General features: G+C 41.6%; 1 protein-coding gene across 1 annotated transcript in view; it reads right to left on the reverse strand.

The window, feature by feature from the left end:
• Positions 1 to 306: 306 nt before the first annotated feature.
• Positions 307 to 23,808, reverse strand: part of LOC131924779 (carcinoembryonic antigen-related cell adhesion molecule 1-like) — an 88,438-nt gene continuing 64,936 nt past the window's right edge. The window contains exons 6-10 of the mRNA XM_059280072.1: positions 8,291 to 8,417; positions 7,916 to 8,063; positions 7,421 to 7,472; positions 6,292 to 6,316; positions 307 to 455 (exon numbers count right to left, since the gene is read on the reverse strand). Coding sequence (XP_059136055.1) covers positions 7,461 to 7,472; positions 7,916 to 8,063; positions 8,291 to 8,417 — 287 coding nt within the window. The 3' untranslated portion in view covers positions 307 to 455; positions 6,292 to 6,316; positions 7,421 to 7,460. The remainder of the gene's footprint in view (positions 456 to 6,291; positions 6,317 to 7,420; positions 7,473 to 7,915; positions 8,064 to 8,290; positions 8,418 to 23,808) is intronic.

The following is a 23,808-nucleotide window of genomic DNA, read 5'->3' on the forward strand; positions in this document are numbered from 1 at the left end:
CTTAACTGTCAGAGGGCTTTCCCCAGTGGAGGTCATCCCCTATCACAGCCCATTTTTTATTGCCAAAGCCAGTTTTAAGGTCACTACTCAGCTGGCTCCCTGGCTACAGTGGACTCCATAAACTACTCTTGCTGTGTGGTCTAAAGGGTGCAATCCCTCACCAGCATTCCCTTCCTGCTAGCCACCGGTTACTCAATCCATTATCTGCCTTTCTCTCTGCTGACTCTGAAGGCTGGGGCTGCAGGATTGTGTCCTTTGGGGATTCTCTTCCCCTTTCCCCCGTAGTGAGGGGCAGGAGACTGGGAATACATGAGCAGCAGCTAATGGGACAGTTCCATTGCTGTGTTTTTACTTCAGAAGACAGTTGCTGTTGCTGGTGGAGATGGGAAGACTGAAGTTATGGATTTGGGTTGCTGGACATTGTTCTTCAGGAAATAATATGAAGCTCCATCCACCTGAAAAGTATGATCATACAGTTAGTCTCAAGACAGAGAGAGATACAGAGACAGAGACAGAGACAGACAGACAGACAGACAGAGCATGGGTGCATCTCAAAGGACAACTTGCAGGAGGGGTATCCTCTTTCACCTAAGGGCTTGGGGAATGAACTCAGGTGTCAATTTGTAAACTGCACTTTACACACTAAACCATGTCTTCTGCCCTAATCCTGGTTTGTTTGTTTGTGTGTGTGTATGTGTTTGTGTGTGTGTGTGTTGGTGTGAACTGGCTCTCATGTAGCCCAGGGAGTCCCCATGTTCTCCAGGGACCAAGTGATGTGACTGCAGGTGTGCTCCACTGTGATTCTGTGGATCAAACCTAGGCCAGGGACAGCCAGGCAAGCACTCTAGCAATAGGACTACATTTCCAGCCTTTAAATTCTCCAAGTCACCATCTCAATTGCTAAGAAGAATATAAGTTACTATGTGGCTGGAGCCTTCTGGCAAAAAAAAAAAAAAAAGAGATACACAATAGTCCCCTCCTTTAGAGTCAACCCACATGGTCTGTTTGTCATGCACAGAAAAACATCTCATGAAGGCCTCCTGTGCCAGAGACTTTAGAAGACAGCACCCGGCCTACTTTAACATGCAGCCCGTGGTCCCTGGCCATTGTCCACTCTCGATCCTTGAGAGCCTTTCATCTGCAGTGGCCCTTTGGTCAATGTCCACCCTCACTTTTGAGCATGCCTCTGTGGTGATATTGTATTCCCCAATATATCGTGCACCCTAATAAATTTATCTGGGGTCAGAGAACAGAACAGCCACTAGACAGACATAGAGGCCAGTAAATGTTGGCACTCACACCTTTAATCCTAGTCTTCTGGAGGCAGAGATCCATCTGGGTCTCTGTGAGTTCAAAGCCACACTGGAAACAGCCAGGCATGGTGACTCATGCCTTTAATCCCAGGAAGTGATGGCAGAAAGCAGAAAGGTATTTAAGGCATGAGGACCAGGAACTAGAGCTGGTTAAGCTTTCAAGGTTTTGAGCAGCAGTTCAGCTGAGATCCATTTGGATGAGGACATAGAGGCTTCCAGGCTGAGGAAACAGGATCAGGAATTGGCAAGGTGAGGTGGCTGTGGCTTGTTCTGCTTCTCTGATCTTCCAGCATTCACCCCAATACCTGGCTGGCGCCCAACGTGTTGGCAAGAGTTTCCACCTAAAACTTGAGTAAAAAGATTCTAAAACAGAGCTAAAAACAGCTCCTAGTTGTCTCTTTCAAGCTAGTGGCAGCCTGCATGTTTGAGCTACTATGGCTGGTTCCTGGCGTGCATGCTCGACCTGCTGTATGGTGGGAATGAGGCCTCTGCAAGTGGCACATTAAGCTGTGTGATGGATTTAGCCTTTGCTAGTACAAAACAAACAAACAAACAAACAAACAAACAAACAAACAAACAAACAAACAAACAAAAAAAGAGGTTTCTGGGCTACACACTGCTTTGATAGAAGCATAGATCTACTATTTCTGAGAGTTGATGGTTCCCAGAACTGGCAGAAAACGTACCACCGCCATGTTGGAAAGCTGAAGTGGGCAGAGCCAGCAGCCATAGCGCCAGTGCCGTTTCAGGCTTAGAAGGCTGCAGTTTAAAGCAATAGGCTCAAGGTAATATAAAAAAATAAGCCACGTAAAGATGGCTACCACACAGAGAATCTGGATTATGTTCTCTTTGATATTTGTAACTGAAGAAAAACATTTGATTACAAAAGCTGTTGAGTTATGCCAAAATGTATATTTTAAAGGTACCTTGACTTCAAAATTTGGATGTAAAGATATGTTGCTTTGGAAAGGAGGCTCTGCTTTTGTTTCCACAGAAAGCCAGAAGCTATGGATTTGTTCCAGATTAAGACACATCAGGTTTGACCAGCCAAGACCACCTGAAAGGTCTCCAATGACACCATGGCCCAGATGATCCAACATCCAGAACCATTTCAAGGAAACTGGCTCAGACGATACACCCTCATGGACTACTCCATAATCCTAAAATATTCTTTATGTCCCCATAAGATACAGCACCCCCCTCCAGCAGGAAGTAGTAAGAGAAGCTATGCCCAAATTCCCAAATATACCAAGCTGACTTTGGAGATGTGTAAAGGTTAAAACCTTTCTTTTTTTATTTTTTTATTTTTTTATTTTTTTTTAATTTTTATTTTGCAATACAATTCAGTTCTACATATCAGCCACGGATTCCCTTGTTCTCCCCCTCCAGCCCCCTCACCTTCCCCCCAGCCTGGCCCCCATTCCCATCTCCTCAGGGCAAAGCCTTCCCCACAGAATGAGATCAACCTGGTAGACTCAGCCCAGGTAGGTCCAGTCCCCTCCTCCCAGGCCAAGCCAAAGGACCCTGCATAGGCCCCAGGTTTCAAACAGCCAACTCATGTAATGAGCACAGGACCCGGTCCCACTGCCTGGATGCCTCCCAAACAGATCAGGCCAATCAACTGTCTCACCCACTCAGAGGGCCTGATCCAGTTGGTGACCCCTCAGCCATTGGTACATATTTCACATGTTTCCGTTCGTTTGGCTGTTTGTCTCTGTGCTTTATCCAACCTTGGTCTCAACAATTCTCGCTCATATAAACCCTCCTCATTCTCGCTAATTGGACTCCCAGAGATCCACCTGGGGCCTAGTCATGGATCTCTGCATCCAGATCCCTCAGTAGTTGGATGAGGTTTCTAGCTCGACAATTAGGGTGTTTGGCCATCCCATCACCAGAGTAGGTCAGTTCGGGCTGTATCTCGACCATTGCCAGCAGTCTGTTGTGGGGGTATCTTTGTGGATTTCTGTGGGCCTCTCTAGCACTTTGCTTCTTCCTATTCTCATGTGGTCTTCATTTACCATGGTCGCCTATTCCTTGTTCTCCCTCTCTATTGTTGATCCAGCTGGGATCTCCCGCTCCCCCAAGCTCTCTTGCCCTTGACCATCGCCCTTCACTACCCCCACTCATGTCCAGGCTGTTCATGTAGATCTCATTCCATTTCTCTGTCATTGGGCGATCCCCGTGTCTTTCTTGGGGTCCTGTTTTCCAGGTAGCCTCCCTGGTGATGTGAGCAGCAGTCCAGTCATCCTTGTTCCACATCTAGTATCCTGCTATGAGTGAGTACATACCATGTTTGTCTTTCTGAGTCTGGGTTACCTCACTCAGGATGATTTTTTTCTAGATCCATCCATTTGTCTGCAAACCTCATGATGTCATTGTTTTTCTCTGCTGAGTAGTATTCCATTGTGTATATGTACCACATTTTGTTTATCCATTCTTCAGTTGAAGGGCATCTAGGTTGTTTCCATGTTCTGGCTATTACAAACAATGCTGATATGAACATAGCTGAACAAGTGCTCTTGTGGTGTGGTTGAGCATTCCTTGGGTATATGCCCAAGAGTGGTATAGCTGGATCTTGGGGGAGATGGATTCCCAATTTTCTAAGAAAGCACCATATTGATTTCCAAAGTGGTTGTACAAGCTTGCATTCCCACCAGCAGTGGAGGAGAGTTCCCCTAGCTCCACATCCTCTCCAGCATAAGGTGTCTTCAGTGTTTTTGATCTTAGCCATTCTGACAGGCGTAAGGTGGTATCTCAGAGTTGTTTTGATTTGCATTTCCCTGATGATTAGGGATGTTGAGCAATTCCTTAAATGTGTTTCAGCCATTTGAGTTTCCTCTGTTGAGAATTCTCTGTTTAGTTCTATAGCCCATTTCTTAATTGGACTGTTGGGCATTTTGATGTCTAATTTCTTGAGTTTCTTATATATTCTGGATATCAGTCCTCTGTCAGATGTGGGGTTGGTGAAGATCTTTTCCCATTCTGTAGGCTGTCACTTTGCCTTGTTGACCATATCCTTTGCTCTACAAAACCTTCTCAGTTTCAAGAGGTCTCATTGATTGATTGTTTCTCTCAGTGTCTGTGCTACTGGTGTTCTATTTAGGAAGTGGTCTCCTATGCCAATGCGTTCAAGACTACTTCCTACTTTCTCTTCTAGCAGGTTCAGAGTAGCTGGATTTATGTTGAGGTCCTTGATCCACTTGGACTTAAGTTTTGTGCACGGTGATAAATATGGATCTATTTGCAGCCTTCTACATGTTGATATCCAGTTTTGCCAGCACCATTTGTTGAAGATGCTTTCTTTTTTCCATTGTGCACTTTAACATCAAATTAAATGGAGAGAAACTCAAAGCAATTCCACTAAAATCAGGAACGAGGCAAGGCTGTCCGCTCTCCCCATACTTATTCAATATAGTATTCGAAGTTCTAGCCAGAGCAATAAGACAACATAAGGAGATTAAGGGGATACAAATTGGAAAGGAAGAAGTCAAGCTTTCCCTATTTGCAGATGACATGATAGTATACTTGAGCAACCCCAAAGATTCCACCAAGGAACTGATACAGCTTATAAACACCTTCAGCAACATAGCAGGATACAAGATCAACTCAAAAAAATCAGTAGCCCTCCTATATACAATGGATAAAGAAGCGGAGAAGGAAATCAGAGATACATCACCCTTTACTATAGCCACAAATGACATAAAATACCTTGGGGTAACACTAACCAAGCAAGTGAAGGACCTATATGACAAGAACTTTAAGTCCCTGAAAAAAGAAATTGAAGAAGATGTAAGAAAATGGAAAGATCTCCCATGCTCATGGATACGCAGGACTAACATAGTAAAAATGGCAATCTTACCAAAAGCAATCTACAGATTCAATGCAATCCCCATCAAAATACCAACACAATTCTTCACAGACCTGGAAAGAACAATACTCAACTTCATATGGAAAAACAAAAAACCCAGGATAGCCAAAAGAATCCTGTACAATAACACAACCTCTGGAGGCATCACGATCCCTGACTTCAAGCTGTACTATAGAGCTACAGTAATAAAAACCTTCCTTTTTAAGAAAAGAAAAGGGGAAGTGCTGTGGGATGGTCTGTATGTCAAATGTGTTGCTGATTGGTCAATAAATAAATCACTGATTGGCCAGTGGCCAGGCAGGAAGTATAGGCTGGACGGGACTAACAGAGGAGAATTGAGAGAACAGGAAGCTGGGTGAGGGAGACACTGCCAGCCGCCACCAGACAAGCCGCATGTGAAGATCCTGGTAAGCCACGAGCCATGTGGCAAGGTATAGATTTATGGAAATGGATTAATTTAAGCTGTAAGAACAGTTAGCAAGAAGCCTGCCATGGCCATACAGTTTGTAACCAATATAAGTCTCTGTACTTACTTGGTTGGGTCTGAGCAGCTGTGGGACTGGCGGGTGACAAAGATTTGTCCTGACTGTGGGCAAGGCAGGAAAACTCTAGCTACACCTGGCTCCAGTTTTATTTTCATTAATAAGATCTTTTAAGATTTGTGCTACATGTCTCCCATCATTCTATAAGAAACCTGCCAGTCTCCTACAGGATAGGATGTCTCTTGTCTGAATCTATCTGGCAGACTACAAGGGACTAGGCTGGAGGGCAGAGAAGGGGACACAGAGAGATCCCGAGCCTGCACTTCTGACTGACTGGAATGGAGTCTTTCCTCTGAAGGCCAGAGCAGGTTCAGATGAGGAGAGAGAAAGGAGAGGGGTGTGACCCTTTCCTCTTTGGTTCTGTGCTGGGAACTACACAGGGACTAGCTCACCCACACCTGTAACCTCTTTTGTAGTGGGCAGAATGTAGGCGAGCAGTCTAAGGGTAAGAGGTGCAGCTCCTCGTCTGCTGCACGAGGAACTTAGGACACACAGTTGTGGCTCTGAGTGTCCCCATCTCTCCAGAGACTTCTGAGAGGAAGCAGGCAGTGAAAGTGGCAGTGCTTACCTCATTAGGAGAGTTGTCATGTGACCTGGGGAAGCAAGAGAAGAGTCACCAGAGCATGGAAGTGCAAAGCTCATCTAAGACTTGTGATTTGTAGTAGTAGGAGGTGGCAAGAGGTGGTGGTAGATGTGGGGTGGGGGTGAGGGGTGTTATGCCCAAGTCCAGGTAGAGGATTTGCATCCTACAGAGTCTGTTTCACAGACTTAGCTTATTAGGACCAGAGGAGAGGTAACAAGGACAGAGACCTGAGTTATTCAGTTCAGGAGTTCTCTAAGTTCACAAAGCCTTGACTATTCTTTCCTCAGTGATACTTGTGACTGACATATTCCTATGACAAGGAGGAGCACAGTGATCCATGTCACCCAGAGCACACACAGCACACACAGCAGAGAGTCTCCCTAAGGGAGAATGAATTCCCACAACCTTCACAGACAGCAGGGAAGGCATTAATGTGAGGAACTTGCTCTTGGACATGTGGTTTCCACATGCCAGCTTAGCCTAGGTGGACTGAGACTCCCTTCAGCACTGACTTGGTCTCCTGTGACTGGGAAGGCGGTGAGGACCTACAGCACCTGAGGACTGGTGTTGTGCAATATTTGTATAACTATGTAGAGACCTGTTGCTGTTTTACCTTGTCTGCCTAAGGCACCCGACTTTTCTAAGAAAAAGCTGAATGTCTAATAGCAAGGGAAGACGTGTATGTGGGACATCTGGCCAGGGAGAGTAAGTAGGAGGAGATATTTAGCTCAAAAAAGAAAGAAAAAAGAAGCCAGGGAGACACCAGGAGACAGACAGACAGACAGGGAGGAAGCAGGAAAATAGGACATACAGAATGAAAGAAAGGTAAAAAGGCCTGAGGCAAAAAAATAGATGAACAGAAACAGTTTAAATTAAGGTAAAGGAGCTAGTTGGACAAGCCTAAGCTAAGGGTGAGCATTCATAATTAATAATAAGTCTCCATGTCTTTATTTGGGAACTGCTTGCCAGCCTAAAGAAAATGCCATCCAGAGGTTGAGAAGAGAAGATCTGCTCTGTAAGTCAGACAGGAGACAGTGGCTAGTGTCCAGGATGCCATGGAAGGACGCACAGGTGGTGGGACCTTTCATTCCCGAATGTCAGTGCCTTTACTTACTGTTGGTGGATGGGTCCAGTTGTCCTCACTGAGCATGCTCTTACTTCTTGCCCTAAAGAAATGAGAGACACTGTCACTGTTGTTTGGTTCCTCAGTTGAGAAGGACCCTGGGAGCAGATGTTTCCTGGGAGGTACTTGGTGTCCTTGCTGTGCATTCACACCATGGCTGCCACTGCCTTTCTTGGTGCTGGCTCCTTTTCCAATCTAACCAGCCCCTTAACCAGACCCTCCTAGCCTTTGATCCTTTTACCCCATCATATTTGCTATTTTCTAACTGGTTCTTGGGATGGTACTTTGGTTAAGTGGAACATTGCAGGCCCAAAGATCTGTTCTTTCAGTGCTCTGCACATTCGGTCTTCAACCCACACTCCTTTGTCTCCCACTGGTGGGTTTTTCTTTCACTTGTCAAGAGGACCCTGATTCTTCTGCCTCCACTAGGCTATCTCAGTCCCTCCCTCCATCCCTGCTGCTGTGACAACAAAATAGAGAATTTACTTTTGACTTCTTTTTCTTTTTCTTTTTCACATTTGAGGCTGCTTTTGAGGTTTCATTGAGGTTGGATGGCTCATTGGCATTGGTTGGCTCATTGAGGTTGGTTGGCTCATTGTCCACTTGTTTGATGTCGTTCTCAATTTGTGGCTCCCTGGTGAAAGATGAAGTCAATTTATCTCCAAATTTCATGAAGAAAGGAGTGTCCATGACCAACAGACAGTGGGGTACAGGACATAGGAAGGCAGTGATATGAGGAACACAGCACACACATAGCAAAGAGAAGAAGATGGAGTCCAGACATAAAGTGAAGGAAGCCTCTTCCCTTTCCCAAGCAGGGAGGGAATGGAAGAGTAGGTGGAAGGGTGTAAGATACTTCACCTGCCATGATGTCTGCGCCACAGCAAACCCAGTAAAAATATTACTGCAATCATCCCCATCAGACATTGGGCAACAATGCCAATGATACCCCTTAATGAGGGTAGATGTTTTGGTTTTGGAGATTCACCTGTCATGGAGAGAAAAGAGAAGAAGCATCATGATAAATTCATCCTCACCGAGCAAGTGGACAAGAACTCTCTGATTGTGTCTGACATCTGTTTGTTGTTTTAGGGAGTGCACTTCCTGTGAGAAGGTAGATTAGGAGAAGTGAGGCAATAAGCAAGTTATTCTCTCCTAGTACTCCCATAAGTACTGTGTTTCTAGGCTGGCCATGTGCCTTCCTTCAAGTCCTTGCCTGTGGTGGGTGGCGAGAGAGTGTGCTTTAGGCTGCAGCCTAAATCATATCCACTCTGGCAGTCCTTAGAAGGCTCTGAAGCTGGGAGAAAGTCACATAGCAATTTTTTACTCTATAATTACAGTTATTTTTAATGATCACATCTTTTTTTATTGTCCTAATAGTGGCAGATGTAAATATTCTCCTCTCTTGTTCCTGTGGCCAGGAGTTAACTGAAAGAATGTTGAGGCTGAGTGTACTCTAAATGGCCACTTTTTCTCAAAGGCACTCTGTCTTAGTTAGAATCTCCAAGGAGGTAATAAATCAGCACAATCCAGGGCCACATCTTCAGGCTTGGCAATACCACCAAGAGTTGGACCTACTCAAACCAATCATCATTCAAGAAAATGTCCCACAGGTTTTCCCACAGGTCAATCTGGTGGAAGGGAGGTATTTTCTCAACAGGAGTTTCATCTTCCCATATGGGTTAGTTTGAGTCATGTTGATATAAAACTAGCCAGCATAGACCCCCAACTCTCAGAGCTCCCAGCCAGGGTATGAAGACAAACCTTCTTTGGTGACACACAGTTGTAGTATAGCAGGTGACTCTCTTTCCAGAACCCAGCCTCCACCTAGAATAGACTGTTAGGCCTGTACTGCAGCCAAAAACCCACTCCCTTCTCCCACCACAGGCATCAGAGCTGTGGGCACAACCCTGGGGCCCTCCAGCTGTCTCCCACCAGTAAACAACCAGTAAATGGATATGCAATTAAAAAAAAAGAGAAATATGGTGCCATCTGTGGGGTTTTATGCCTATAATCCCAGTAGTTGAAGGACTGAGGCAAGAGGATGCCATGAGCTCAGGATCAGGCTAGACTACCAAGTGAGTTCCAAGCCAGACTGAGCTACATAGTAACACCCCATCGCTGTGGGATGTCTTTCTGTGTGCTGTGAATATGTGTTGCTCTGATTGGTTGATAAATAAGGCTGCTTTGGCCTATGGCAGGGCAGGATGGAGCCAGGAAGGCAAATCCAAGAGAGAGAAAGTGAGAGAAGAAAGGAGAGTGGGGCAGATGCTGCTAGCTGCCACCAGGAGAAGCAAGAAGTAAAAGTACTGGTAAGCCACAAGCCATGTGGCAAAGTATAGATTCATAGAAATGGGTTAATTTAAGATGTAAGAGCTAGCTAGTGAGAAGCCTGAGCCATTAGGCCATATTGTTTGAAAATAACATAAGCCTCTGTGTGTTTATTTGGGACCAATTGGCTGTGGGATGTGGGTGGGAGATATTCATCCAGACTGCAGGGCTCAGGCAGGACACAGGAAAACTTCTGACTATACCTATCTCAAAAACAAACAAAACAACCACCTGAAGCAAAACCTACTACAGTCACAACCAGAAAGAGCACCAAGTCAAACCATTCTTTTGTCCAGTTCTACCCTGTGGCCAAATGATCTTTGACAAGTATGCTTAGAGTTGAGCAGTAGAGAGGATGCTCAGGCAAAGGGTTGTTCCATGCCCAAGTCCTGTTTCTTAATACCTTATACAAACATTGACTCTAAGTGGATCCAATACCTAAGTGCAATAACAAAGGTTATAAAACATTTAGGTGAGAATCTGTGACGTAAGCTCAGTGACATTGAATTCGGCAGTGATACTATTTTATTTTATTTTATTTTATTTTATTTTATTTTATTTTATAATTTAATTTAATTTTACATATCAGCCATGGATTTCCTTGTTCTCCCCCTTCCCACTTCCCCTCTACCTTCCCACCAGCCCACCCCCCATTCCCATCTCCTCCATCGCAAAGACTTCCCTGAGGATTGAGTCCAACTTGGTAGCTTCAGTCCAGGCAGGTCCAGTCCCCTCTTCCCAGGCTGAGCCAAGTGTCCCTGTATAAGCCCCAGATTCCAAACAGCCAGCACATGCACTGAGGACAGGTCCCAGTCCCACTGCCTGGGTGCCTCCCAAACAGATCAAGCTAATCAATTGTCTTACTTATCCAGAGACTGGGAAAAGATTTTCCAACCAAATGGTCTTAAGAAGCAACCACTATAGCCATCTTAATATCCAGCAAAATAGACTTCAAACTAAAATCAATCAAAGGAGATCAAGAAGGGCATTACATACTCATCACAAGAAAGATCCACCAAGATGAAGTCTCAATTCTGAACATTTATGCCCCAAACACAAGAGCATCCACACATGTAAAAGAAACATTACTAAAGCTTAAACCACATATAAAACCCCACACATTAATAGTGGGAGACTGCAACACCCCACTTTCACCACTGGACAGATCTCCCAAAATGAAACTTAACAGATAAATATAGGACTTAACTGATGTTATGACTCAAATGGGCTTAATTGATATCTAAAGAACATTCCATCCTAACAAAAAAGAATATACCTTCTTCTCAGCACCCCATGGAACCTTCTCTAAAATCGACCACATACTTGGCCACAAAGCAAATCTCAACAGATACAAAACAATTGGAATAACCTCCTGTGTTCTATCAGACCACCATGGTTTAAAGTTAGATTTCAACAACAACAAAAACTACAGAAAACCTACAATCTCATGGAAACTGAATAATTCTCAACTGAATCACCAATGGGTTAAGGAAGAAATAAAGAAAGAAATTAAAGACTTCCTAGAGATCAACGAAAATGAAGACACAACATACCCAAACTTATGGGACACTATGAAAGCAGTGCTAAGAGGGAAATTCATGGCAGTGATACTCTTGACCATGACACAAAAACAGAGGTGACAATAACAACTAAACAACAAATGAGGCCTCACAAAAACTGAAATTTTCTGTGCATTAAAGGCATTGTCAGCTGTGTGATCCAGCAGTCCCACTCTGGGATGTGTAAAACACAGGGACTAATAATCTGTTGAAGACAGAGCAAAGATCTATATTATTTCTTGCTTGGTCACTTGAAGAAGCAAGACATGGAAACCTAAAGACTCATCCATCAGTGAATGACTGGATAAAGAAAATGTGATATATGAACACACTGTAATACAACTGAGCTTTTTAAAGAAGTAAATTCTGTGTTTTGAGAACATGGATGGACCTGGAGGGTCATATGCTAAATGAACTAAGTTTTGTACAGGAAAATAAACACTGCATGTTCTCAGTTCCATGTGGAATGATATTGTGTGACTTTTCCTGAGAGATGGGAAGAAATGGCTTTCACAACTGTCCTACTTCAGGTTTTGATGGCTGTGAAGAGACAGCATGTCCACTGCAACTCTTATAAAGAAACCATTTAATTGCCATGCCTTGTTTACAGTTTCAGAGGTTCAGTCCATTATCACCATGATGGGGAACATGGCAGAGTGCAGGCAGATGTAGCACTGGGGCTGAGAGTGCTACATCTTGCAGGAAATAGGAAGTCAACTGAGACAATTAGTGGTATCCTGAGCATAGGAAACCTTAAATCCCACCCCCACAGTGACACACTTCTTCCAAGAAGGCCATATCCACACCAACAAAGCCACACCTCCTAATAGTGCCACTCCCTCTGACATTATGGGGGCCAATTACATTCAAACCACCACAACCACACAGATGGCAACTATGAGACAGACCAATGAAACAGTTAAAGCCTAGTCTAGCTTAGTGAACCTTAGTGAGAATAATAGTGTGGGTGACTCAAAGGCAGCTGCATCGCTGTGAAGCCCTTCTCAGAATGTGTTACAACTCATGAAAGTCTCTAGAGCCCTGTATCAGACCCTAGGTCCTGACAGTCTCTTTCTTTTTTTTTTTTTTTAAATTTTTATTTTGCAATACAATTAAGTTCTACATACAGGCACAGATTCCCTTGTTCTCCCCCCTCCTGCCCCCCTCACCTTCCCCCCCGCCCGCCTCCCATTCCAATCTCCTCCAGGGCAAAGCCTTCCCCACAGACTGAGATCAACCTGGTGGACTCAGTCCAGGTAGGTCCAGTCCCCTTCTCCCAGGCCGAGCCAAGCGACCCTGCATAGGCCCCAGGTTTCAAACAGCCGACTCATGCAATGAGCACAGGACCCAGTGCCACTGCCTGGATGCCTCCCAAACAGATCAGGCCAATCAACTGTCTCACCCACTCAGAGGGCCTGATCCAGTTGGTGACCCCTCAGCCATTGGTTCATATTTCATGTGTTTCCGTTTGTTTGGCTATTTGTCTCTGTGCTTTATCCGACCTTGGTCTCAACAATTCTCTCTCATATAAACCCTCCTCATTCTCGCTAATTGGACTCCCAGAGATCCACCTGGGGCCTAGTCATGATCTCTGCATCCAGATCCCTCAGTAGTTGGATGAGGTTTCTAGCACGACAATTAGGGTGTTTGGCCATCCCATCACCAGAGTAGGTCAATTCGGACTGTCTCTCGACCATTGCCAGCAGTCTGTTGTGGGGGTATCTTTGTGGATTTCTGTGGGCCTCTCTAGCACTTTGTTTCTTCCTATTCTCATGTGGTCTTCATTTACCATGGTCTCCTATTCCTTGTTCTCCCTCTCTGTTGTTGATCCAGCTGGAATCTCCCACTCACCCAAGCTCTCTTTCCCTCGACCCTCGCCCTTCACTACCCCCACTCCTGTCCAGGCTGTTCATGTAGATCTCATTCCATTTCTCTGTCATTGGGCGATCCCTGTGTCTTTCTTGGGGTCCTGATTTCCAGGTAGCCTCCCTGGTGATGTGAGTAGCAGTCCAGTCATCCTTGTTCCACATCTAGTATCCTGTTATGAGTGAGTACATACCATGTTTGTCTTTCTGAGTCTGGGTTACCTCACTCAGGATGATTTTTTCTAGGTCCATCCATTTGTCTGCAAACCTCATGATGTCATTGTTTTTCTCTGCTGAGTAGTATTCCATTGTGTATATGTACCACATTTTGTTTATCCATTCTTCAGTTGAAGGGCATCTAGGTTGTTTCCATGTTCTGGCTATTACAAACAATGCTGATATGAACATAGCTGAACAAGTGCTCTTGTGGTGTGGTTGAGCATTCCTTGGGTATATGCCCAAGAGTGGTATAGCTGGATCTTGGGGGAGATGGATTCCCAATTTTCTAAGAAAGCGCCATATTGATTTCCAAAGTGGTTGTACAAGCTTGCATTCCCACCAGCAGTGGAGGAGAGATCCCCTAGCTCCACATCCTCTCCAGCATAAGGTGTCTTCAGTGTTTTTGATCTTAGCCATTCTGACAGGCATAAGGTGGTATCTCAGAGTTGTTTTGATTTGCATTTCCCTGATGATTAGGGATGTTGAGCAATTCCTTAAATGTCTTTCAGCCATTTGAGTTTCCTCTGTTGAGAATTCTCTGTTTAGTTCTATAGCCCATTTCTTAATTGGACTGTTGGGCATTTTGATGTCTAATTTCTTGAGTTCCTTATATATTCTGGATATCAGTCCTCTGTCAGATGTGGGGTTGGTGAAGATCTTTTCCCATTCTGTAGGCTGTCGCTTTGCCTTGTTGACCGTATCCTTTGCCCTACAAAAGCTTCTCAGTTTCAAGAGGTCCCATTGATTGATTGTTTCTCTCAGTGTCTGTGCTACTGGTGTTCTATTTAGAAAGTGTTCTCCTATGCCAATGCGTTCAAGACTACTTCCTACTTTCTCTTCTAGCAGGTTCAGAGTAGCTGGGTTTATGTTGAGGTCCTTGATCCACTTGGACTTAAGTTTTGTGCACGGTGATAGATATGGATCTATTTGCAGCCTTCTACATGTTGATATCCAGTTTTGCCAGCACCATTTGTTGAAGATGCTTTCTTTTTTCCATTGTGCACTTTTGGCTTCTTTGTCAAAAATTATTTGTTCATAGGTGTGCGGATTAATGTCAGGGTCTTCAATTCGATTCCATTGGTCCACATGTCGGTTTTTATGCCAGTACCAAGCTGTTTTTATTACTGTAGCTCTATAGTACAGCTTGAAGTCAGGGATCGTGATGCCTCCAGAGGTTGTTTTATTGTACAGGATTCTTTTGGCTATCCTGGGTTTTTTGTTTTTCCATATGAAGTTGAGTATTATTCTTTCCAGGTCTGTGAAGAATTGTGTTGGTATTTTGATGGGGATTGCATTGAATCTGTAGATTGCTTTTGGTAAGATTGCCATTTTTACTATGTTAGTTCTGCCTATCCATGAGCATGGGAGATCTTTCCATTTTCTGACATCTTCTTCAATTTCTTTTTTCAGGGACTTAAAGTTCTTGTCATATAGGTCCTTCACTTGCTTGGTTAGTGTTACCCCAATGTATTTTATGTCATTTGTGGCTATAGTAAAGGGTGATGTATCTCTGATTTCCTTCTCCGCTTTTTTGTCCATTGTATATAGGAGGGCTACTGATTTTTTTGAGTTGATCTTGTATCCTGCTATGTTGCTGAAGTTTATAAGTTGTATCAGTTGTATCAGTTCCTTGGTGGAATCTTTGGGGTTGCTCAAGTATACTATCATGTCATCTGCAAATAGGGAAAGCTTGACTTCTTCCTTTCCAATTTGTATCCCCTTAATCTCCTTATGTTGTCTTATTGCTCTGGCTAGAACTTCAAGTACTATATTGAATAAGTATGGGGAGAGCGGACAGCCTTGCCTCATTCCTGATTTTAGTGGAATTGCTTTGAGTTTCTCTCCATTTAATTTGATGTTGGCTGTTGGCTTGCTGTAAATTGCCTTTATTATGTTTAGGTATGTTCCCTGTATTCCTGATCGCTCCAAGACCTTTATCATGAAGGGGTGTTGGATTTTGTCAAATGCCTTTTCAGCATCTAGTGAGATGATCATGTGGTTTTTTACTTTGAGTTTGTTTATATGGTGTATCACATTGACAGACTTTCGTATGTTGAACCATCCTTGCATCCCTGGAATGAATCCTACTTGATCATGGTGGATAATTGTTTTGATGTGTTCTTGGAGTCTGTTTGCCAGTATTTTATTGAGTATTTTTGCATCAATGTTCATGAGGGAGATCGGTCTGTAGTTCTCTTTCTTTGTTGTATCCTTGTTTGGTTTGGGAATCAGGGTAATTGTAGCCTTATAGAAGGAGTTTGGTAATGTTCCTTCTGTTTCTATTGTATGGAACAATTTAGAGAGTATTGGTATTAACTCTTCTTTGAAGATCTGGTAGAATTCTGCAGACAGTCTCTTTCTTAACATTCCTATGAATACAGTCTTGTCTGACCTTGTTTTAAAAAAAAACAGTTTTCCCTGTGATGTCTGTCTGTCCTTCTCTATTGTCTTCCAGGTTCTAATATTGATGGGTGATGTTAACAGTGTCCCTAATAGCTCATATCAGCCAGTCAATCCCAACCAGATTGCTGCCATAGTCCCTCAGGTTATAGAGCCTTTGTCTCAGGATGGGTGGGCAATTACATTGCTCAGTGTAGCTGCCAGATGAAAGGATTACCTAATTTGTTCTAGAATAATAAAGACTCAGGATTCAGAAATTGAGATAAAGACCTGAAAATTCCAGGGAAAGAGGAGCAATTGGCTGACCCTCTCTCCACATACTCTGGAAACTCCAGAACCACAAGTTTCCCTGAACTTCTCCTGAGTCTCTTCCTGTCCTCTCTAGCTGCCCTGCAAAGTCCTCCAAGAACTATATGGGTAATCCTGGTCAGTCAATTGCTGACTCCATTCTATATTCAAGGTTGCTTTATTGGCACAGTCTATAGACTGTACAGATAATTCTCTTAAACATTTTCCCCATTTCTCTAAATAAAAGGAAAAGTTTTAACTCTAACAATACAAAACTGTATACAATAAAAACAATTACCAAGTATGAAATACATTTACAATGTTCAGTCCATTAGTATTTGACAAATTTAGAAAAAAAATATTTCATTATATATCTTCTCTTGAGTCCAAACTTTTGTACCTAATGTATTTTCTTTTATGTCTAAGGGAAACAACTATACCTATCTAGTCTTCAACTCCATCAGAGACCCAAGAAGTATATAATATTACCTGAGTAAGCAGGAAGTGCAGAGCAAGCAACTTCCAAAACTATAGAAACAAGAGTCACCTGGCTACCTGGACAGTCACCCAAGGTTCCTCTGTAACACTGGGGCATCCATCTTTGGCCTCCAGACTTAGAATATCTGACAGACTTTACTGTGAAGCAGGAATTTTTGAAGAACTCTCCTACCTTGTCTTGGCAAAGTTTGACAGTCACCTTCTTTTGTGTCCTGCTTGTCCAGTTTGGACAGCATACCATCAGCAGTTGAGGCAAGGGCAGTTTCTTGCCCAAATTGCTAGCTTTTGACATAAAGAAAGCAAACTCCATATGGAGGTTCTTTGAAGCCCATCATCCTTTTATGAAGTAGATTAGTGCTGCCAGGAGCAGACGTGTTTCACTGTCATGAAAAGCACTGTTATTAAAACATAAAAGTGTAATAGTCTGTAGGTCTCTAAAGTATTTGAAGACTATCTAAAACTAAAGTGTTTAAAGTATGTCTGTGTTTGACCTTGAAAACATACCTATCATGACTGTAAGTTTGATTGTTATAGATGATTAACTAACTAGTAACCTATATTTCTTTATTATCCTATATAACTTTCCAGGACTAGAACTTTACATTTACAAATGAGCAGCATAGGTACAATACCTTAAATAAGAAATAGAAACATATAACACAGTATGACAAAAATAACCTTAGATTTGTTTCAATATACAAAAACACCTCACATGAAACATATATACATATACATATATACATATATATATATATATATATATACACATACAGAGTAGAAACATATATACAGCATAACAAAAATAACCTGAAGTTTGTATCAATGTACAAAAATCCATACCAACATGAAATATTTGAGACTAGTAGTTGTTTTTCTAGTTTGAAAGTTGACACAATAATCTACTCTTTTATCCTAACATTACTATATTCCCTTTTTTCTTTTCAGAACAAGATTTCTGAATCTAATTTTTATTGCTTAGTATCCTCCCCAACCATGAATAATAATAACTTGTGACCAACCCCTCTAAATGATGACAAACATCCATTGAATGTCCAAAAGCCAACCACCCTGCCTCTTGGGAATGTGGGTGTTGTGTTCTTAAAATTATTTTCTACTGCCTGGGGTGACATCGTCTTTAGGGGACCCAGAGAAAAATTAAGATAATGGTCAAGTCGTGGGGGAGCTAGCTGTTGTCCAGTCTCGATGTGATGGGATAATGCAAGGTTTATCTGAAGTTCTGGGTGGAGTAGTCTACAAGGCTGGACAATCTTAGCTAACCGACTTGAATTTGTCCTGAGTAGTTTGTAGTCCATAGCTGATCTTTGGGTGGTGTTTGCTAGCTTAGTGGCATTATCACAATCCAGGTGTATTCATAATTGTGGGGCCCCAACAACCTTTTGCAGACTTCACAGATCACTTTTAGGAATGGTCACTGTACACTGCAGGAAACTTAAACAATTTAAATGTCATATGCAGCAGATATCAGCGAGGTTAAGGGATCTCAATCTATTAAATATATCTGGGGTACACAGACTTAGTTTTTAGTTACCTGCTTCAGACTCAAGCCTGAAATCATGTATAAAAGCTAGATGAAGCCTTTTTCTAGAATCAATAGTACTCTGATCATTAATTATATGACAGAAGGTTTAAATATGTATATATACATATATATTAATCTTTAAATTTTGAGAAAATAATTATACCTTAAGAAAAGTTTTAAGTAGTCAAAATAAAACCAAAGGTTTATGAGATTAGTAGCAATACAACAGTCCCTAATTTTTATTTTTCTTCTGTCTCAATCTAGGTGACGCTTCTGACATGAGACAGAGATTTTAAATTTTCCCATGCATGGGTTTAGAGAAGGAGAGAGCCATGCTCCATCTCCAAAACCAGCTTCAATTTTTAATTGAATTGAGACCATTTTTCCTTTGTTTCTTTGTAGAGAACAGCAGATACAAACATTTGGGAAGATTTATGAGATTTTATCTTATTGGAAGTATGCTCTACCATTAGGCCAATTTACTTTTGTTCTTAGGGCATTTGTCCAGTGGTCTTTAGATTCCTTATGTGTATGCTTTTATTTTCCTGGAAAGATAAAACAAAACTTTGCCCCAACCTTAATTTTAGGGAGTTTCCTTTTTGTGAAGTTGAATTGCCAAGCTGTTCGATGAACTATCATCTCTTCTAATCAAGAGCTCTCTTGTGTTCAAATACAATCTTTTTCAATATTGATGATATACATAGCTTTTCTTCTGTGAAAACAAAAGCAAAACCTCTTTTCTAAAATAACACATATCCTGGTTTCCATTCTGAGGTTAACACATCCTTAATGTATTCAGGCTGATTTAGTTCAGCATTTTTTCTAGTATCCAATGTCTCTCCATAGCTGCTGTCCCTTTCTCATTAGCATTTTCAAAATACAAAGTTAATAAAGCATTGTGCAATCTATCTTTGGGGGTCCTTATTATCCCTTTCTGTTTTTTAAGCATTTCTTTTAAAGTATGATTAGATCTTTCTATAACTGCTTGTCCTGTAGGATTTGGTGGTATACTTGTAATATGTTTTATGTTGTAATATGCAAACAACTGTTTTACTTTAGTAGGGACATATTCTGGAGCATTGTCAGTCTTGATTTACACAGGTGTTCCAATAATGGCCATAACCTGTAATAAATGTGTGATTACAGAATCACCCTTTTCAGAACTCAAAGCATTTGCCCATTGAAATCCTGAATATGTATCTATGGTATGGTATACATACTTTAATTGTTCAAATTCTGCAAAATGAAACCATCCATTTGCCAAATTTTGTTTCTCTGAGTACCCTTAGGATTATTTCCTGCAGATAGTGGAGTTATACAAAGAACAAGTAGGACATTTTCTTGGCTTATTGCCAAGTGATAGAAAAAATCTTTCTTCAAATCCTTTCTATTAACATGGTGTTTTTATTTTATTTTATTTTGGTTTTTTGAGACAGGTTTTCTCTGTGTAGTTTTGGTGCCTGTCTTTGATCTCACTCTGTAAATGAGGCTGGCCTCAAACTCACAGAAATCTGCCTGGCTTTGCATTCTCAAGTGCAGGGATTAAAGGCATGAGTCACCACCACACTAACATGGTGTTTTTAATGAAATTCTGAGGCTTCTAGCATATTTCCTACCAACAGCTGATCAATTCCATGATTACTTTGTGGTAAAGTGCCTGGTAATACATCCATATGGAATCTGATATGTGTTATATACAAGGGATTATTTCTATTTCTAATTATTTTATGCAATTCAATAAATAACAAAGTTGATTCTGTATCAGCAGTTTTATTATGTAAAATAACTCTGCATATTGTGAGTCAGTAACTGTATTAAGAGTTTCTGGAAAATCTATAGTACCATGAGAATAGCATATAATTCTGATTTTTGAATGGATTAATAAGGGTTTTGACCTACTTTGTTTAAATTTCCTGGCTTATAATCTGCCTTTCCTGATTTATTTGCATCTGTATAGAATGTAGGGGCTCCAGAAATAGGTGTTTCTCACACAATGTGAGGAAGAATCCAATTAGTTCTTCTTATAAACTGAAGTCTCTTGCTTTGGGTATATTTGTTGCTAATTTGTATCAAGAAATTACTGCAAGCTCTTTGCCAATATTCTTTTTCTGTCCATGATGAGGAAATTTCAGCATTAGTAAAAGGTACTACAATTTCTATTGGGTTCATTCCTATTAATTGGTAAAGTCTCAATTTTCCTTTCAGATTCAATTCAGAAACCTTTTCTACATAGGTATTTATTTTTCACTGTTTATCTCTTCTCTGCATAAGAATTCATGTAGGATAATGTGTGGAGGGTAGCATGACCAGGATACAGTCAAGCTCTGGATCCAAGTGATCCACACATGCATTCTATAGTTTCTTTTCTACCAAAGCCATTTCTCTCTCAATCTCAGCTGATAGTTTTCTTGGACTATTTAAGTCCTTATAACATTGTAAGGTTTAAAATAAATTACTTAGTTCTTGAGTGTCAATACAAATGTAGGCTATAGGTAGTTAATATCTACAAGCATTTTTGAAAATCATTAAGAGTTCCTAATTATCTCTCCTGATTTGTACTTTTTGTGGTTCAAGTTTTTGTAAACCTATCTTATATCCTAGGTAATTAATAGAATCTCCTCTTTGTATTTTTTTTCAGGAGCAATTTGTAGTTCCAAAGAAGGCAAAATTTTCTTTGTTTCTTTAAACATCTTTCTAAGGTATTTGCATCTAATTCAGCTAGTAAGATATCATCCATATAATGATAAATTGTAGATTGAGGAAACTGTTTCTATTGGAACTATTTCCAAAGGCTGTCGTCCAAAATATTGACATAAGGTGAGGCTGTTTAACATCCCTTGTGGAAGAATTTTCCATTGCAACCTTTCAACAGGATGGGAATTACTATAAGTAGGCACTGTGGAGGCAAATTTTTCTCTCTCCTGTTCTTGTAAAGGTACAGTAAAAAAGTAGTCTTTTAAATGATCACTGTAATAGAGCATCCTTTAGCTAATAAGAGAAGGCAAGGGAATTCCAGGCTGTAAAGAATCCATCAGCTGAATCACCTTATTTATGGCTCTTAAATCTGTTAACATTCCCATTTTCCAGATTTCTTTCTAATGACAAATATAGAATTCCAAGGACTGGTGATTCTTCAATATGTTGAGCATTTAGTTGCTCCTGTACCAACTGTTCTAAGGCCTGGAATTCTTCTGATGTTGGAGGCCACCTGTGCTCTATCCACACAGGTTTGTCAGTTACCCATTATAAGGGTAGAGTTGTTGGTATGTCAGCCTTTGCCGCACCTTCTGCATACACCAGAAGGCTGGGGTCTTCTCTTTGGATTATCTCTAGAAAAAGCATTGTTTCTAGGAACAACTTGCCTAAAATCCCTGTTTAGATGACCTTGTTTACCACATTGACATTTTCAATTTTCTTAAAATTTCTAGAAATTACTTCTCCTTTCAAAGTAGCATCATAAGCATGAGATCCAATATCAGATGTATTTTGGATCCATTTATTTATGGGTGCTGATCTTGCATTTAAAGGCCTAATCACTGTTTTGCATTCTGAATTTGCACTTTCAAAAGCCAAGAATTCAATTAATATTTGTCTAACTTCTGGATCTGATATCATTCTATTACAGCTGAAATTAATCTTTGTAAAAAATTAATAAAGGCTTCTTTGGGGCTTTGTATAACTTTAGTAAATGACTCAGCTCTCTTTCCCAATTCTTCATCCTTGTCCTAAGCATTCAAAGCTGCCGTGTGACACAGGGCCAAGGTGTGATCATGAAATATAGATTGTCTTTGCAAATCAGTATAATGTCCCTCATCGAAAAGCTGGTCTTGGGAAATTTCCACACCTCTAGCCCTACTTGGTTGTTCTATGATCCTAGCTTCCTCTCTCCATCATGTTTTCCATTGTAACTGAGGACCACCTTCCAATATTGCTATAACTAAATCTTTCCAGTCTTGTCAAATAATCCTGTTCCAAGTGGCCCACGAATTGAAAGTCTTTTTCACAAAGGGTGAATGTATACCATTTGAAACTACTGCTTCCTTAAATCTCCCCAAATCTAACATTTCTATAGGATCCCAATTATCTTCTGCATAGCCTTGGGGGAATCTATCACCTGGTAGTCATTCTTGTATGGTAACTGGATAAATTAAGGTTGTTTTTTTAATAACCTTAGGCCACTCCTCTTCAGTTTCATAATGCAATTGTGTGGTAAGTTCTGCTCTAAATTCCTTTGCCCATGTCTAAGTATTTTTCTTATTTTTATTAGTAGTTCTTTCTAAGACTTACCAGTAGTAAGTTTTTATAAGGCTTTTACCTTACCAGTACTAAGTTCCTCTAGGCTTGTATCTTGTTAAGTCTTTCTAAAGCTTTTAACTTATCAGTCAAATTATCGTATTTCACACAGTTATCAAACCATTTTAAGGATAAAATATGAATTACCAAGCTGATAATAATTATGATTGAAATTATGTCAATCCCAGGTAACTTGTTTATCCCATTTATTTTTTCTTTTTGTAAGTTATCCATAGTAGAAGTAAACAATGTTCTAACTCCCAGGATTATGATATTCCCAATTCTTAACATGGGAAAGATTCCCCCCACCACTTTTTAAAATATATCCTAATACCCCACTTAAAAATTCCGGTGTCTTACCACATCTGATGATGCTGACAGCATAGATGGAGATAGGTGAGGGTGGGTATCCAGCTGTAGTGGCAGCATTGTGTGGTCGGGGGTGGAGAGGAGTAGGGGGGGTACCCCAGGCTGTGCTAATTGCACACTTGGGCTGGGAGCTAATGTAGTTGCTCATATCTGACTGGGGAAGGGCTTGAGCTGTCTGAAGAGCTAATGTGAGGAAACCAGTAGGAGAAATCCATTAGTGGCAGAGGGCAGGACTCAGTGTGGGAGAGAAATCCACATGACTGGGAAGCAACATGGGGATACGGCCATCCTGTCTGCCCTTAGTGGTAGTGGGGTGGCTGACCCAGTGTGTACTCTTCTTGCTGTCACTGCGCTGCAAGGCTGGAGACAGCTGGGACCCTTGGTGACTTGTGGTGATGGCAGCAGCAGTGAGATCGTTGGCACCAAGCCAAGTCTCAAGGTGACTGAGCTGGCCTGGGTTGGCAGTGTAGGAAGGAAGGCACACGTGCTGAGAAGAATAAGCACAGGCCATCAGTGGATCCACAAACCCCAGCGGAGTTCTTGGGCCAGGGGCAGGCAGCAGCTGAGGGCTGCTGTGGAAAAGCTGCAACCGAGAAACCCCTGAGGTGGAAAAACAGGCATGGAGGTCCATTGGGAAGGGAGACAACACCAGCTGCTGCAGCAGTGGCGGCGGCAGGGCAGGTTCAATGCCTTGGCCTGGTTTAATAATGCCAGATGTGGAACACCAGATGTAGCTGCCAGATGAAATGATTACCTAATTTGATCTAGTATAATAAAAACTTGGGAGTCAGAAATTGAGATAAAGACCTGAAAAATCCGAGGAAAGTGGAACAATTGGCCGACTCTCTCTCCACGTTCTCTGGAATCTCTAGCACTGGAAATTCTCCCAAATTTCTCTATTCCTGGCCTCTCTAGCCACCTTGCAAAGTCCTCCAAAAACTGGAGGACTAATTCCAGGCAGTCAATCACTGTCTCTGTCCTAGATTCAAGGTTTCTTTATTGGCACAGTGGATTGGC

Source organism: Peromyscus eremicus, chromosome 1, assembly GCF_949786415.1.
Source record: "Peromyscus eremicus chromosome 1, PerEre_H2_v1, whole genome shotgun sequence".
Lineage (NCBI taxonomy): Eukaryota > Metazoa > Chordata > Mammalia > Rodentia > Cricetidae > Peromyscus > Peromyscus eremicus.